The sequence below is a fragment of the Diabrotica virgifera genome, chromosome 1 (genome assembly GCF_917563875.1).
Source record: "Diabrotica virgifera virgifera chromosome 1, PGI_DIABVI_V3a".
In the NCBI taxonomy this organism is placed as follows: Eukaryota; Metazoa; Arthropoda; class Insecta; order Coleoptera; family Chrysomelidae; genus Diabrotica; species Diabrotica virgifera.
This window is the reverse complement of record NC_065443.1, coordinates 307,472,828-307,490,701: the sequence shown is the minus strand read 5'-3', so window position 1 is coordinate 307,490,701 and position 17,874 is coordinate 307,472,828. Positions and strand designations below refer to the sequence as shown.

Below are 17,874 nucleotides of genomic sequence, written 5' to 3'. Positions count from 1 at the left end.
TCACTGTATATGTATAATTATTTACCAGTTTAAATACAAAATTACAAATTAAGATCAAAGATAATTCTCAGAACCTATCCTAGACAGAATAAAATAGCAATAACTGAAAATTATCAAGATAAGGATCAGCAAAGACGCCGAGTCTCCATCTCAGTCCTCGGATTCAACTAATTGTGTACAGGAGATAATAATAACAGAGAGCGGGATACCAGGTAATGGGATTATATTATATTAGTCAAGCAGTCAACGTGGGGGATTTTCCTGCTGGAAGTTAGTTCGATAGAGAACAAACAGAACTGGAAGATGTATTTAGATAGCTCGAGAAACTGTTCTAAGACTATTAATTGATTCTGGGTTGGCTCGAAACGAATAAATGCGGCTTGGGGCACAATTACTTTTGCAAATGTCGTTTGTTAAAGATTTCATGAAATTGTGTTCTGTTGGTTTTAAACGAGAAAACAAAGGAAAGCGGTGAGCAGAATGATATTAAACGTACCAAGAGCTTATACCCCAAAGAAAATTAGTTCTGGTTTGTAACTCGAATATTAGGTTTGAGTAAGAATTTACTTCTTTTGTTAACTGTTCAGTAGATAACATTAGAACGAGAGAGACAGCACCAGATTAAGAAAGTATATATTTTTTCGTTAATTAACCAATCAGGGTTTACAATGAATTAAAAAAATGAAATAATACAATACTACTAACATATGTTTCAAAAGCTTTATTCAAATATTTGAAAATTTTAATATTTTAAGTGAATGTGAACGATACAGTTGGTATTGTTTGAAATATTTATACTTCCGTTTTTTAAATCAGAGGAAATGCTGTTCAAGTTAATACTACCGACATTCTCTGAAGCCAATGAAGTTGTGCTTCCATTAATGGCGCTCCCAATAATGTTTTTTCATTCTTCTTATTGGTAATACTCTCTTCAACGTAACCAGTCGCCACAGCTGCCGATATACATCCTATTCCAACAAGTTAAGGGAACTAAGTTTATAGATAATTTAGTAACTTTAAAATATGGTGATGACTAGGCTGAAATAATGGCAGATTTTGCACTTTATCAGTCTAAGGAAGGATTTTTTGGAAAACCACACGTTGTTAAACCCATTGAAAAACTAGACCCAATTATATGGTAGAAAGGTACATGTTTCGGAACATGTGAACAAAATTAACTAAAATAGCAGTTGATAATTATTAAGCATGCCCTCATTCAGTGCAGCGACTGAAAGAAGTTTCAGTACTAATGGTTTTTTTATCCACTCTTCTAAAAGAAACCGGCTCACTGCTGAACGGGCTGGTAAGGTAACTTTTATTGCTCACAATTTAAAATTGTTAGACGTAGACCAATCCACGGCTGAGCTGGAGAATCGTGAAAAACAAAATCCCACAGTTTCTCATCAGTAAATACATTAAAATGCAGAATGTAGATGACCAGGATGAGCTAATGATAGAAATAGATTCCGAATCTGAGGCCTCATCTTTTTCAGATTAGATCACCACTTTTTTAGATTAGAAGAAAATTTAATTTTTTTTTCATCAAATAAGTTTTGTGTTTTCTGTTGTATGTATTTGTAATTTTTTATCTATAAAGAACACTGTTGTTTCGTCTCATAATTTTGTATATAATTTTATGATTTTTAATACCCTATTTCATCTTTAACAATATGCCTAAGCACGTCATAGGGTTCATTCTCAGAAAATTCTCCATATCGAGAATATTCTCGGGAATATTCTCGAGAATATTCTCCGATTTTTCATTCTCAAGAATTTTCCAACACTAGTAACAATTAATCTTATGTGGAGGATTGCAAATTATTTTTGTTTTTCTCATTTCAATAACAACGAAAGGTATACTGATGTACATTACAAATTCAACCATTTTACATTATTAGCTCATATTTGAATTTTTTGTAGTAATAATACATTATTTCAAAGAGTACCAATAAAGAAATTAGCGTAAAGTATTTGTGGATAACTATAACTGGTTTTTAAAACACTTGCTCTATTTCGGCACGACGCGACGTCGCTTGTATTTTAAGGACCTCAATATCTACTTATACTTTAATATAACATTTTAGTTTCATCTAGAATTAGAGTAAAACTATATGACTTTTCTTTTTATTGTTTTCTGAAATTAGTATCTGAAGGTAGGAAGATAAAAATCGAAAGTCAAATGTTTACTTTTACCGTTTAGTTTCTAGCGTTTTAACAGAGTCTACTTTTCAATTAACTCCAATTATATATTTTTAATGTAGTATTTTATCTCCCCTTTAAATCTTTTTTAACAAGAAATCATTTTCCTATTTTTAATAATTTTCCCTCGAACGTCCTCGAGTGTACACGCTTGAAGAATCTTGCCTGTGAAAAGTTTAATATAAATACACAATACCCTTGTATCGCAGATGCGAAATATGTCTTCAGTTCGGTATTAAAATGTTCCGCATGGCGTCCGTCATATTATACTAAACGGTGCCATTTTATGTCTAAAACATGACGATGTTACAACCATTTCACATGGCGTTTTTTCAAAGTGAGATTACTTTTATATATACTTCACTAAAACGGAAAGAGGATAAATCTGGGGACAGGAAAGAAAGAAGTTGTTTGACTTAGAAACAGGGTCAACCGTTTTATTGAAATATTTCGCATAGTAACTTCTAGGGAGGGAGGGATTCTAATGTACCGCAGACACATCGTGTTTACCAAGTTTAGCATTATAATAATTTCTTGTGCTTTAAGTGTTTAATAGCTATTTGTATAACAAGGGAGGAAAGTGTAACTTTTCCTCCCGAGAATGAAGTTTACTGCCCGACGCGTAGCGGAGGGCAGTAATCATTCAAGGGAGGAAAAGGCACTTTACTCCCATGTTATACATATGGGTTTTCCACCTTCCTCAAATAACAAGTAATTTTTTCATTTTTACTTAATTTATTTATGTAACTAACCAACAAAATTTATTAGAACTAAAACAACAAGTAGGTACACTATAACTGTCAACTGTCAAATATAAGTCAAATTATTAATGTAAACATTGTTAAATCAAAATAACAATTTACTGTTTTTTACCAATCTGCAAAATACAGGATGTTTTATACATAAACGTTAAAATGTATAGATACTTCGTAATAGAAAATAGATATTATACAGGGCGTCAATAAGTTATATTTCATGAATGAAATACCATGACGTCACTTTTACTTTTCCTCCCTAGGGAGGAAAAATATTTTCCTCCCTAGGGAGGAAAAGTACAACTTTGCTCCCTACAATCAGGTCCGAAAAAGTATACTTTCGGTAGAGGTAGGTGGAAAAATATTTTTCCGCCTACCTCTACCGAAAGTATATTTTTCTTGACCTGATTGTAGGGAGCAAAGTCGTACTTTTCCTCCCTAGGGAGTAAAAGTACTTTTCCTCCCTAGGGAAGAAAAGTAAAAGTGACGTCATGGTATGTCATTGACGAAATACCTTATTTACGTCCTATACAATATTCTATTATCTATTACGTAAGTATCTATACATTTTAACGTTTATTTGTAGAACATGGGGCTTATGTCGCCAAAGCAATGAAATAAAATCTGAAACGAAAGAAATTAAGGACATTAGAGCATCCACCTTTTTCTCTCGATTTATCTCCTTGCGATTTTCACATCTTTTGACATGACGTTAAAAGGTAATCGTTCTCAGTCGTACGAAGAAGTACAGAATGCCGTGAAATAATCGGATAATAATAACAGGCCTGGATCCCGCGTACCAAAAAAAAGTTTATTAATATCAAGCTGAAAATTTGTTAATAGCTTAACGGTGTCTAGTCGGACAAACTTTGATGTACGGGAACACTGTAACAGGGAAGTTTTAATTGTGGAACAGGTTAAAAATTTGGAACGTCAGACTACGTAAACGTCTCATGTATTTTGTCGGACAGAACTTCCAATTGATTTGTTACCATTTCATTAAACTCTCATGCAAGAATCAGACTGCTATTTATCACCTGTCATAATTCCTGTCATTTGACATGTTTTACGTGTCGGACTTATTAAAACGCCCAGTTGGTGATAAATAGAGTCCGGATTTCTAAGCATAATGCTTATGGTAAATAATACAAGCAGGACTATTTTCTTTTTAAATATGAACGAAATATGCAAAAATAAGTCATTTTGACACCACTTTTTTTATGCTTTTTTGCTTTTTTTAAATTATTATGCTTTTTTGAATGTCTGTGCTTATTTGATGCTTTTTTATATACTACATATTATCATTTTTGCATTTGCGAACAGCAGAAATTTAATTTTGATCTATGTAGTGCAATTGTGGACTCTGATCTCCCATTAAATAAATTGCAAAATGAAAGTTTTAAATCATTTTTGGAAAAGTACCTACTATCGAAGACATGTGCCGGATGAAAGTACTCTGCGAAAAAATATGTTAATTGCATTTACAATAAAACCAGAAAAAAGTAAAAACACTAGTGGAAAACAATTAAACCTGGTTTGCTGTGGACGAGACTACGTATATTTGTGGAAGATACGTCGCTAATTTAATCATAGGCGTACTTCACGAAGAAATATTGAAAGGGTTATTTAGTGTGCTCAAAAGAACTAGAAGCAACAAATAACAATACAGATCCAAGATTCGTAAATGACGCTTTAACAAATTTTTATCTTCCCGAGGCTATGCCCACCAACAAAATGGTATGCTTTTCGGCGCTGCACCATATATGATCAAAACAGTATCAAATCTTAAAGTGTTTTATCCTAATCTAATTCACTGTACGTGTCTAGCACACGGCCTGAATCGTGTTGCTGAGACTATACGGCTGCAATTTCCACTTGGTAATGAGTTGATAAAAAATGGAAAAAATCCATTAAAGCTCCTTTAAGGGTGCAACTTTTTAGAGACAGATTCCCTAACACACTCCATTACCATCGGAACCAGTGTTAACTCGGTGGGGTAGATGGTTAGATGTAGTTTATACTACGCCGAATATTTCGAAAATTTTAAAAGCTTCGTATTGGAACTTAAAGAGACTGCTAGCAAATCGATAAAATATTGTCAGGATGTTTTAGGTGAAACATAATTACAAAACAATTTTGCTTTTATCAAAAGCCACTTTTGTTCTGTGAGTGAAACAATAAAATATTTGGAGAAACAGCAAATGTCATTAGTTGAGTCGATCCAAAAAATAAACAGTTTTGAAAAAAGATGGAAGGTATACCTGGAAAAATTGGTCAGATAACAAAATTCAAAGATGTATTAACAAAAAACGAAGGATTTCAAAAGATGAAGAAAATATTTTCAGTTTTAAATTGAGAACACGTTGAAGATTTAAATATGGATCCGGTAATAGTGGCAAAGTATAAGTATGCAACGATAACCAATGTGGACGTTGAAAGAAGCTTTTAGATACACAAAAATGTTTTGAGTGATAGGTGCCGAAACTTTACGATGGAACATTTAAATGAGTAATTAGTTATTTCATGCTTTAAACAAAAATGATATATTTTCCTTCATCTAAAGCGTGTCGATAAAAATTAGGTTATAGCATTTTTGTTTCAGTTATCTATTTTTTTTTGTTTTTTTTTTTCTATTTTTATTATTAAATTTATAATAAGTCTTTACTAGTTCTTAAGCTAAGCCTAGAGATAATTATATATATTTTCTTAAAAAAAATGGTTTCTCAAAATTTATATGCTTATTTTCATGCTTTTTTTGTATAATAAAATGCTTTTTTTCGTAAAATTGTTATGCTTTTTAAGCGCTTTTTTTGCGATTTTTTATGCTTTTAAATCCGAACTCTAGTGATAAAATACCAGTCTGATTTTTGCATGAGAGTTTATACACGAGCGGGACACCCTCAAAAAAGCGCTTAGTTTTCGAGATACTGACCACGAAGGGGTGAATGGCTAATTTTATTCATACTTTATATTTTCGAGGGTGCTGAAAACGAAAATGAAGTTTATTTTGAATTTTATGTGGGGGAACATTGTCAAAATCGAAATTTTAACCTAAAAATAAAAAAATAAAATCACGTTTTTTTGCGTTTAGCTCGTTACAACTCTGGTCCGTTTTAATATTGTTTTCTAAACTTTGTACACTATATATCGCTCACATTTCTGAAGACAATGGTTTCTGCTTTAAGCTTTTAGTCTTATTCTAGTAAAAGTTATGAATATTTTAAAGTACAAGGTGCATATTCGTGAATTGCAAAGTTTAATTGCAAAATTTGACTGACAAAATTTGAAATATAGATTTTAAATCAAATTCAAAAATAAAACATGAGTACAAAGAAGTTTTCTGGAAAGTTTTGGATCAAAATTTTTTATAGAAAACAAATGGTGCAGCGTTTTACATTTACGTTATATATCCCCAAAATAACGAAAATTTTTCGAGATACTGATCATTGGTGGTGAATGGCTAATTTTGGTCTTAGTTTATGTTTTTGATGGTGCTGAAAACGAAAATCAAGTTTATTTTGAATTTTAGGTGGGAGAACATTGTCAAAATCGCAATTTTGCTCTAAAAATAAAAAAAGTTAAACCACGTTTTTCTTAAAATTAAAAGTTGCACCATATTTTGTCTATAACACATCTAGACCTAAAACTCCCCATAAAACTTCTTTGAACTCTATGGTTTAACTTGAACGAAATCAAATAGATAAATTTTTAATTCTGTCACTTAATTTTTGTTATTTAACTCTGCAATTTACGAATCTGTACCTTTTATTTTTAAAAATTCATCTTTTATAAAAAAAAAAGAATATGTGTGTACTTTGTACGCACGTAAGAAGTTATACTTCTACTACATATTATGTGACTTTTAAGACAATACCAAAAATTTAAAAAAATAAAAGAATAAAACGCACACAAACACATTGAAAAATGCCACAAAGAAAAAATGATTTCTGAACGATAATAATTGTTGACAAAAATTTTAAATACGCATTTTCTGAAAAAATAAATTATATAACAAATATACTTACAATCATAAAATGCATCAAAAAATAAAAAAATAAAAACTTGCATCGGGAATCGAACCCGTGAATTTCGGGGTGCTTTGCTTCGTAATCGAAGCCTAGACTCACTCGTCCAATTCCACATTATTTGTAATATGGAAAAATAGGGTAACTGACCGTTTTACTGTTTGACAGTTGTTTTGAATATAATTAAATTATGTAGTTTAAATTTTGTGGAAGAAAATATTAAAATATAACAAAACAGTAAGAAAACAATATATTAGATGAAGATTGGTAGAACTTTTGTTGGTAATCAAATTAAGTATGTAAATCAAAGCATTACATACCTACTAGATAAATAAATCTACGCCAAAAAATCATAATTTAAAAATTAAAATCGGACCTAATTTGGGATTTCTCTCTAAAATCCCCATTCTTGAGAAAATAAATGTACAGTAGAGCGTCGATTATCCAAACGTCGATCAACCGAACGACCGCTTATTCGAACTATCGACTCCCGCGTCCCGCACTCGAATACCGAGCAAGCGTTAGTAATTGACGCATAAAATATCTTCAATTTTCTTCAATATTGTATCCAAAAATAATTATGTTGTTGCAAAGACTGCACTTTTTTGTTTAGTTGCTAGTTGTCATTATCAAGATATAAATAAATATGTAGGTATATAAATATGGCTTTTATTCAATTGTGGGTAAATATGTATGACTATAAATATGTATCAATATATTGTAGTTCGATTATCCGAACAAATCGGTTTTCCGAACACCTATGTCCCCCAATTAGTTCGGATAATCGACGCTCTACTGTATTTCAACCTAATCCAAATGTATAATTACAATATGATTATAATAAAAACTACTTACCGAATTAGAATGAGTTTTCCTTGGCCAAAATAGTTCAAAAGTCCAAAAGTATAGGTATATGAAAACTATTTAAAAAGGCAGTATAACTATTAACTTACTTTTGTTTGTTGTTTCTTTTCACACAAATTTTAAAACGCAACAACCATAAATAATCTAACTACAGCTGTGCCACAGCTGCCATATTGAATAATTTTTGACACGTCATTTGAACATCCAATCAGAACAAAGTTATAATGCGCATGCGCCGGGATCATAGGTTTTAACATATAAAAATTCACCCTCATATCGCCGGTAAAGAAGTATAACTTCAAAATGACTGAAAGACTACAGTTACTTTCATAGTCTTTACAAAGGTAAGAAATATATGCTGTAGAAATTTTAGAAAAATATATTAAAATGGAACAGAGTTGTAGTGAGTTAAACGTAAAAATTCGTGACTTCACTTTTTTTTTCATTTTTAGGTTAAAATTGCGATTTTGACAATGTTTCCTCACATAAAATTCAAAATAAACCACTTTTTCATTGTCAGCACCATCGAAAACATAAAATAAGAGCAAAGTTAGCCATTCACCTCCCATTGTCAGTATCTCGAAAAATAAGTGTTATTTTGGGAATGTATAACGTCCATATTAAAAGTTACGCCATTTTTTTTCTAATAAACATTTGTAGCCAAAACCTTCCAGAAAACTTCTTTGTACTCTATGTTTTAACATAAACGTGATTAATAAGATAAATTTTTAATTTTGCCTCTCAAGTTTTGCGATGAGACTTTGCAATTCACGAATCTGCACCTTGTACTTTAAAAAATTTATAACTTTTACTAGAATAAGACTAAAATCTTAAAACGGATACCGTTGTCTTCAAAAAAGTGAGCAACATATAGTGTACAAAGCTTAGAAAAAAATATTAAAATCGACGCGAGTTGTAGCGAGTTAAACGCAAAAAATTGTGATTTCACTTTTTTCTATTTTTATGCTAAAATTACGATTTTGACAATATTCCCCCACCTAAAATTTAAAATAAATTTCATTTTCGTTTTCAGCGCCGTCAGAAACATAATCTAAGACCAAAATTAGCCATTCACCACCCATGGTCAGTATCTCGAAAAATAACCGTTATATTGGGGATTTCTAATGCCGATAATAAAAGTTGCACTATTTTTTGTTCTCTAAAACATTTTGATCCAAATCTTTCCAAAAAACTTCTTTGTACTTTATACTTTAACATACACGTGATTAAAAAGCTAAATTTCAAACTTCGTCGCTTAACTTTTGTGATTAAACTTTGCAATTCAGAAATCTGCACCTTTCACTTTAAAAAAATCATAACTTTTATTAGAATAAGACTGAAAGCTTGAAGTAAGTACCATTTTCTTAAGAAAGGTGAGAAATATATACTGTAAAAATTTCAGAAAAAAATATGAAAAGGGAACAGAGTTGTAGCGAGGTAAGCCCAAGAAAACGCGATTTCTTTTTTTTATTTTTAGGTTAAAATTGCGATTTTGACAATGTTCCCCCACATAAAATTCAAAATAAACCTCATTTTCGTTTTCAGTACCTTCAAAAATATAAAGTATGAATAAAATTAGCCGTGCACCTCTCCGTGGTCAGTACCTGGTTATTTTAGGGGTATCTCCCGCTTGCCTATTAATGAAAGGGTAACAAATCAATTGAAAATTCTGTCCGACGAAATTCATGAGACGTTTTCGTAGTCTGACGTTCTAAAGTTTTAACCTGTTCCACAATTAAAACTTCCTCTGTTCCAGTGTTTTCATTAATAAAAGTTTGTCCTAAGAGACACCGTTAAACTATTAACCAATTTTCAGCTTGCAAACCTTTTTTGGTACGCGGGATTCAGGCCTGTAATAATCTCCCGTTTTACACCGCTAACGTGGCTTTGGGATTATAACAGGGTAGTCTGCTATATCTAGGGCCTACAGTATACAAGTAAGGTATCAGGGCCAGTGCTACGCTTCAACCGCCTATCATTACCCCTGGTTTTACCCAAGGTACTCATTTTATTCAGGCTGAGTCAACCTGGGGCCTATAGACATTTATGGGCACCCAGAGTCCCATTTAACGACAATGTTAACATTAGAGAGTTATTGCCAACGTCTTTTAAGTCGGCCCGTAATAAAAGATCCTTTATTTTGACATATAAGCATGCGCAGTATTGCGTCTTTTATTTTTGTCCTTTAATAAAATACAGGCCGCCTGTATTTAAGGAAAATTCGAGGACACCCTTCTTTTAATAAAAGTTCCTTTATTTTGACATAACGTGTCAAAAATGTGAAGAAAAGTCTAACTTCACTTGTATTTTGAATTTATCTTGTCGTTTCTTTTGATTGATAATTTTATTGTGGGATTGATATTTGATTACCTTTCATCATTAAAGTTGTATGTTGGGTTTTATTTATTAAAAATAACTCTAAGTAATATTCTCAGATATAGATTATTGATGTTTTGACCCAAAGGAATATAAAAAAGAACATTTTATTGAAGCTTGAGTGATTACAAAAAGTTGTAAAAAGGAATATTATGTAAATAAATTTAAAGTGTTATTAATAACAATGATCAGACATAGATTATCATTAACTCATTTAAACTCAATATATTTTACATTTTTGTATAGAAATAAATATTTATTATAGATATAAGAGGTAATTTCAATAAATTTTAAAGAAGGTTAGGATTTGTTAAAATTCTAGATTCAAAATAGAGTTCAATTCAACAGGTATATAACAGGTTAGGTTAACAAAATAAAACAAAGGTTTAAGTACTTATTTATTTTTTCATGCCACTTTCATTTTCATGCCATCTTCTTTTGGTTCCTATCCGTTTCGAATGTTGGAAATCATATTAGCAATCATAACCTTGCTAGCTGCAATTCGAAACAGTTCCATTGATATTCTCCATCTACTGGGTCTTGTCTTACCTTTGACTGTACCTTGCAATATGTACTGCAGCAGGGAGTGATGGTGCTGATTTCTCATATGTGTCCCAGATACTGCAGTTGTATGCGTTTAATGGTAAACACAATCTCCAATTCTTTCTTCATTCCTCCTAGATCCTCCTTATTCGTGATTCGTGATCCATTTCATGCCATCAGTGTTTGTTTATTTAAACACTGCCAAAAAAATTAATAAAAAACCACCATAAAGCTTATTTCTTCTATTATATTTTTGTCTATGGGGAAGTTTATTTGACAGATTAGATATTAGAGGTACTATCATTTACAGATAACTAATTATTGGGAAGTTTATATAACAGTATCCTTAGTATCTGTCTTTTGAGCTCCGGATAACTAGTTAACGGGAAGTTTTTCTCTGCCAGATATCTATTAGTATCTTGTCAGATAAACTTCCTCATAACTAGTTATCCAGAGGTGAAAAGAGAGGGCCATAATGAATCTTAATGAACAATGAACATATTTTAAACGATAAAAGATCAAACGCCAATAGCATGTATATATTTATAAATTTATTATTTAAAACCTGCTAATGATCATAAAATACTTAAAATCAGTCACCAATATAATATTTATATTTATTTATAAGTTTATTAACAAACTGAAGTCCAATAAAAATAAAATTAGTTTAAGCTAGCTTTAAATGTCCAACAATATTTTTAAACAAACACACACACAATTTAGTTGCATTAGATTAGCTCCTGGTTGAAAATGTACTGCCACAGCTTCTATATCAATATCAATAGCACACTCATTTGCCAGTATTTCAACGTTTTCTCTATTATCTACTGCAATATTATGTAAAACTGAACAAGCTGATATTATTCTTTGAACAAAAGGTAACTTGCATCTCATTACATATATTAAAATGGGAAATCTCTTCAAAATACCAAATGTTCTTTCAATAACAATTCTTGAAGGGATTTGTGATTGATTATAAAACACAACTTCTGTCTGAATGTTCTGCAATGGTGTCATAGGTAGTTGTAGTTGAGGACTGGATATCCACTATTCCCTAATAATATATTCTGCAGAAATTCCCCATTTTATATACCCATAATCCAAAAGTATTTAAAAACTCCTAAAATAGTAGGTATTTCCAATTGCACTTCCATATTATTGAACGATGAGTATTATGGAATATAAGTTGTTGTCTAAACATCTTTAAACGACAAAATAATTAAATTTAACGTTTTACTCTTTTCAATTATCTTATTTTAACTTTTATCATCAAATAGAATTTTATAGGTTATTTTTATATTTACAAAAATATATCATGTCATTTGTCAAAATAAAAGATTCCTTAACTGCGTTTGCAATACCACTCTTTTAGACCCGTCCTGTATTTGTCTTTTATTAAAGTGTCCTGTAATAAAGGATCCTTTATTTGCCGGTGGCAATAACTCTCTATTATGTCACATATTATTATCTCTGTAACCAAAGCACTTAGATACCTATTTTTTTTTTATTTTGAAACTACATATATTTTTTAGTGCGGCGTAGATTTTCGTAACGATGGAGTGAAAGAAACATTTATTTTAAAAAATTTTAAAATACTCTTACAAAAAAAACACAAAAAAGTTTAAATTTTATTTTTTATTTTACTTGTTTTTGTACATTTTTCAATAAAACTTTACGCGGCACTTGATATTATCTATCTACAACTATACTGTAAAAATTTGGACCTGCTATCATCTAAGGATCCAGAGATATTTGACATCAAAAGTTAAAAACCTAGTATTCGGGAAATCGCAAAAACATAAAACACTCTAATAGACAAGGCGAAATCGGCGGGTTCGAAGGGAAAAATATTCCCATGAGATTTTTTTGCATAATCACATTCGTGAGATATCCCAGAATAAGGTTCAAGAAGTCGCCCACGTGAAAAGTGGGCCAATTTTTTTTTAACAATTTTTTTTTAATCAAGTTGCAAGAATTAATATTTTTTGCCCGAACAATTTTTTCTTTAATTTTTTGGACCATTCTGGACAAAAAAGGTATCTTATAATTTTTCTCTAAAGTTGATCGTTTTCGACTTATAAGCAACTAGCTATAATACCCGGCTTCGCCCGGGAGTTGATATGAGATTACGCGGTAGTTGCAATAAAAAAATAAACTATGACGTAATAGTAAAAAAATTTATTGAAAACATTCGCTCACACTATTTGCTTATAAACAACGTTTTTCATTTTATTGTCTGGAGTATATATATATATATATATATATATATATATAGATTTTTCGGATTTCCTACCCTTGAGCAAGCTACATATAGCTGACCGTGAGAGAAGCAGGGTTCTTTGAGGTTAATCTTATATTTTGAAGAAAGTGTTTTGATTCTTGTGTTTCCCCGGTCATGTAATGTAGAAATTCCTGTGGAGGTGCTTCCAGTGGTGGTAGTCGAATTTTTCCATTCATGCAACAGAGACCTGCTGTTTCTTTACTGAATTTTTTCGCGTGGCAAAATTGGCAAATGTTATCCATTTTTCCGATCACAACATGTTTATGATTGTAATATTTTTTCGTCGGTTCGTAGTGGAATGCTTCCTTTGTTAAATTATCTTTTAAAATTCTCGATTCTTCTATACTTTCGTTCTCTTTTCTTTCTTCATTTTTTGTGCTTCTCAGAGTTCTCATCCTAGTTCGTTGATTTTGTAAACGTGCTTCGCGCTCTTCTTCCGTTTCATTTCTTCTATGTTCTTTTTTTTTCCGCCGTTTCGCTGCAGAACTGGCAAGATCTCCTCCTTTTTTACGTCTAGGCATTGTATTCTGTAAAATATAAATTAAATAAACATTTTATAGACAAACAATTAAAAGAAAAAGAAAAACAACCATTAGAATTAATTAAAGACACTATTAATTATCTTTTCAAAAATAATTATTTTTTCAAAAATAATTAATAATCAAACTGAGAACTTCCTTTTTCTGAAGTCGGTTAAAAATACTTACATTTGATATTTCACAATAAAGGCTCACAGACGACTTTTTTCTTCTCGGCTTCAAAATCGAGAATTAATTAAACACACTATTAAAAATACTGACACGTGATACTTCAAAATAAATGCTCACAGATAACTTCTTTCAGTTCCTTTCGCAATCGCTTTTCAAATCGAACTAACTCTGGCGGGTGATACCGGGCCCTTATATATTCAGAGAGCTAGGCTCTAGCATATTCGGAAAAGTTCGAGAGTATTTTCTTTTACACATTCTAGAATGTACTCGACATTATCGTCCGCCGTAACAATAAGTTCTGCAGCTATAGCATAAGTAGTAAAGGCGCGAAATTTGAAAACTTAAATTTTTAAATATTTTCAGAATTAATAATTAATAATTTGAATAACTAAACTTATCTCGCTTCAACTCCAAAATATATATATTTATTATATACAGGGTGTCCCGAAAAGATTGGTCATAAATTATACCACACATTCTGCGGTCAAAAATAGTTCGATTGAACCTAACTTACCTTAGTACAAATGTGCTCATAAAAAAAGTTACAGCCCTTTGAAGTTACAAAATGAAAATCGATTTTTTTCAATATATCGAAAACTATTAGAGATTTTTTATTGAAAATTGACATGTATCATTCTTATGGCAGTAACATCTTAAAACAAAATTATAGTGAAGTTTGTTCACCCCATAAAAATTTTATGGGGGTTTGGTTCCCTTAAACCCCCCCATACTTTTGTATACGTTCCAATTAATTCATTATTGTGGTATCATTAGTTAAACACAACGTTTTTAAAACTTTTTTGACTCTTAGTATTTTTTCAATAAGCCAGTTTTTATCGAGATGCGGTTTCTTTTTTAATATATTTACATAAAAATTTTATGGGGGTTTTGTTCCTTTAAACCCCCCAAATGTTTGTGTACGTTCCAATTACACTATTATTGTGGTACCATTAGTTAAACACAGTGTTTTTAAAACTTTTTTGACTCTTAGTCTTTTTTTGAGAAATCACCTTTTATCGAGATATGGCTTCTTTTTCAAAATATACCTAAAAATGTAAATTATAAATACATTTTCAGATTATTAACAGGTCTCTATAATCGTATTTAACCATATACAAATATGTGGTGGATTCGACAAATATTCAAAATAGGTCGATAAACACTGACTTATCAAAAAAGTAATAAGAGGCAAAAAAGTTTTAAAAACATTTTGTTTAACTAATGGTGTCACAATATTAATTTAATTGGAACGTACACAAAAGTTTGGGGGGGGTTTAAAGGAACAAAACCCCCTTAAAATTTTTATGGGGTGCACAAATTTCACTTTATTTTTTTTTAAGATGTTGCTGCTATAATAATGCCACATGTCCATTTTCAATGAAAAATCTCGAAGGGTTTTCGATATATGAAAAAAAATCGATTTTCATTTTGTAATTTCAAAGGGCTGTAACTTTTTTTGTGTGCACTATTGTATATAGGTAAGTGAGGTTCAATCAACATATTTTTGACCCCAGAATCTGTGGTATAATTTATGACCATTCTTTTCGGGACACCCTGTATAATGATGATAATGATGTTAATACCGGAATATTTAAAAGTTTGGCGAAGGGGCAAAATTGGGAATATTTAAAAATTTGGTGGAGGAGCCAGGTCTAGTGCTAGCCAAGCTTGCTAGGAAAAGCCCTTATATCTTTAAAAATACGCTCTTTAAGTTAAAACGGGAACTTACTTGTTCGAGCGGGGATAAAGGGCTATTGCACTATATAAGTCCCTTTATCGTATCGGGAATCCTTTTTAAGTTTTATCGGCACACACATTTTATCAACTTAGTTTTATTATATATAATGATTTAAAATTGAAAAAAACGAATAATGGCGATTTTCAAGGCTTAATAACTCGGTTAAAATTTATTATTATGAAAGTCAATATATGACTAAATAAAAGTTTAAAGCCCCCCCCCCCCCCCTACAAGATCCTGAAGAAATTTTTGTCATTATTTTATTACTAAGCTGTTATTTTTAAGTAATAATAATAAGCACCATGCACGTGTGCGGCCGCTGTAAATTCTGAGTGCGAGAGAGAAGCCATTCCAGCAGTCCAATTGTGCATCTTACTCGCACTCACATTTACAGCGGAGTCAATACGATCTAACAGCTCATTGTTATTAATTAAAAATAACAGGTTAGTAGTAAATTAATGACACAGATTTCTTCAGGATCATGTAGCGGCGACTTTAAACTTTGATTTAGTCACTTTCTGACTTTGATAATAATAATTTTTAACCGAGTTATTAAGTCTTAAAAATGGCCATTTTCGCGTTTTTCAAATTTTAAATTGCTTATAACTCGAAAGATATCAACTTTAGAGAAAAATTATAAGAAAGCTTTTTTGTCCAGAATGGTCCAAAAAACCTAAAAAAAAATAGTCCGGGCCAAAAATATCGATTTTTGCAATTTGATTAAAAAAAAATTGTTAAAAAAAAATTGGCCCACTTTTCACGTGGGCGACTTCTTGAACCTTATTGTGGGATGTCTCACGAATGTGATTATGCAAAAATATCTCATGGGAATATTTTTCCCAACGAACCCGCCGTTTCCGCCTTGTCTATAATAGGTTATAAAGCCACCGGTACACGGTAAGTTGAGTGCAGACGTTCAGAAAACAAATAGTCTTGTAACCATGGATATTTTATACTATAATATGTTATACAGGGTGTCCAGAAACTCTACCGACAAACGAATACAGGAGATTCCTCAGATAATTTTAAAACAATTTAACCCAATTCACTTAATCCGAAAATGCTTCCTAAGGGAGCTAGAGCTATTTGAAGATGGCGTCTGGTAATTAGTTTTTCTTAAATACCTCTAGAACGCTTCTATTTAGAAAAACAAAAATTGGTATGCTTATTTATCTTCCAGCGATAAATTGATTCCATCCATTGCAAATTTCTAGTACCGGTCATAGGCGTCCGTTTTGGGTAGAGCAACGGTTACTTTATCGCATAACTTTTTTGTCTTTAACTTTTAAGCATTTTTGACTCTGGATTATTAAATTGTGAGGTATTCTGGTACTAAAAGGTACTTTTGTTTTAAGTCGATAGAATATACCGTTTTCTAGGAAAATTGATTTGAAAATTTTTGGTTTTTTAAATTAAAAAAAAAAACTTCAAAAAAAACTATTTAGAAAAACGAAAACTTGTACGTTCAATTATATTCCAGAGATGAATCGATTTCATTAATTGCGAATATCTAGCATCGGTCATATGCGTCTGTTTTGGGTAGGTCAACGGTTATTTTAGCGCATAACTTTTTTGTCTTTAATTTTTAATCATTTTTGACACTAGATGATTAAATTATGAGGTATTCTCTTGCTTCAAGTTGGTAAGATACACCGTTTTTTTTTTCAAAAATTTTTTCAATTTTTTTTCAAATTCAAGAGACGAAAAATTTTCAAATCGATTTTTCTAGAAAACGGTGTGTCCTACCGACTTACATCAAGAGTACCTTTTAGTACTAGCATACCTCACAATTTAATAATCCAAAGTGAAAGATGCTGAAAATGTAAAGATAAAAAAGTTATGCGATAAAATAACCGTTACCCTACCCAAAACGGACGCCATTGACCGGTACTATAAATTCGCAATGGATGGAATCGATTTATCTCTGGAAGATAAATATGCGTACCAATTTTTGTTTTTCTAAATAGAAGCGTTCTGGAGGTATTTAAGAAAAACTAATTACAAGACGCCATCTTCAAAGAGCTCTAGCTCCCTTAGGAAGCATTTTCGGACTAAGTGAATTTGGTTAAATTGTCTTAAAATTACCTGAGGAATCTCCTGTCTTCGTTTGTCGGTAGAGTTTCTGGACACCCTGTATATCGTAGGAAAGAGAAGATTTCAGAGAATAATTTTCAATCATAACCCTAAAAAGTTAAAAAATTTATAAAAAAGATCAAGGCAGGTTTTGTTTATATTTGATTCAGAGTTGGACCACCATCTCCATATAGCTATTTCAGCATCCTTATGCCTCATCGGATTAATGCCTCAATATAAAAAATTTAATTTTCGGATTTTGGGTGCCCTTAAAAATGTCTATATCTTCTCTCTGGCGCTGGGCTTCGAA

The 17,874-nt window shown here is 31.3% G+C and overlaps 2 protein-coding genes across 3 annotated transcripts in view; one reads left to right on the top strand and one right to left on the bottom strand.

Annotated features, from left to right (window-relative positions):
* The window catches only part of LOC126886036 ((11Z)-hexadec-11-enoyl-CoA conjugase-like), a 522,212-nt gene that overhangs the window by 267,396 nt on the left and 236,942 nt on the right, over nucleotides 1-17,874 (top strand). The window lies entirely within an intron of this gene.
* On the bottom strand, nucleotides 13,029-14,190 carry LOC126886052 (uncharacterized). The gene is made up of 2 exons (XM_050652894.1): nucleotides 13,751-14,190; nucleotides 13,029-13,570 (listed from the first exon to the last, which is right to left on the bottom strand). Exon 2 carries the CDS (start codon nucleotides 13,562-13,564, stop codon nucleotides 13,067-13,069), a length of 498 nt encoding a protein of 165 aa, XP_050508851.1. The 5' UTR covers nucleotides 13,565-13,570; nucleotides 13,751-14,190; the 3' UTR covers nucleotides 13,029-13,066.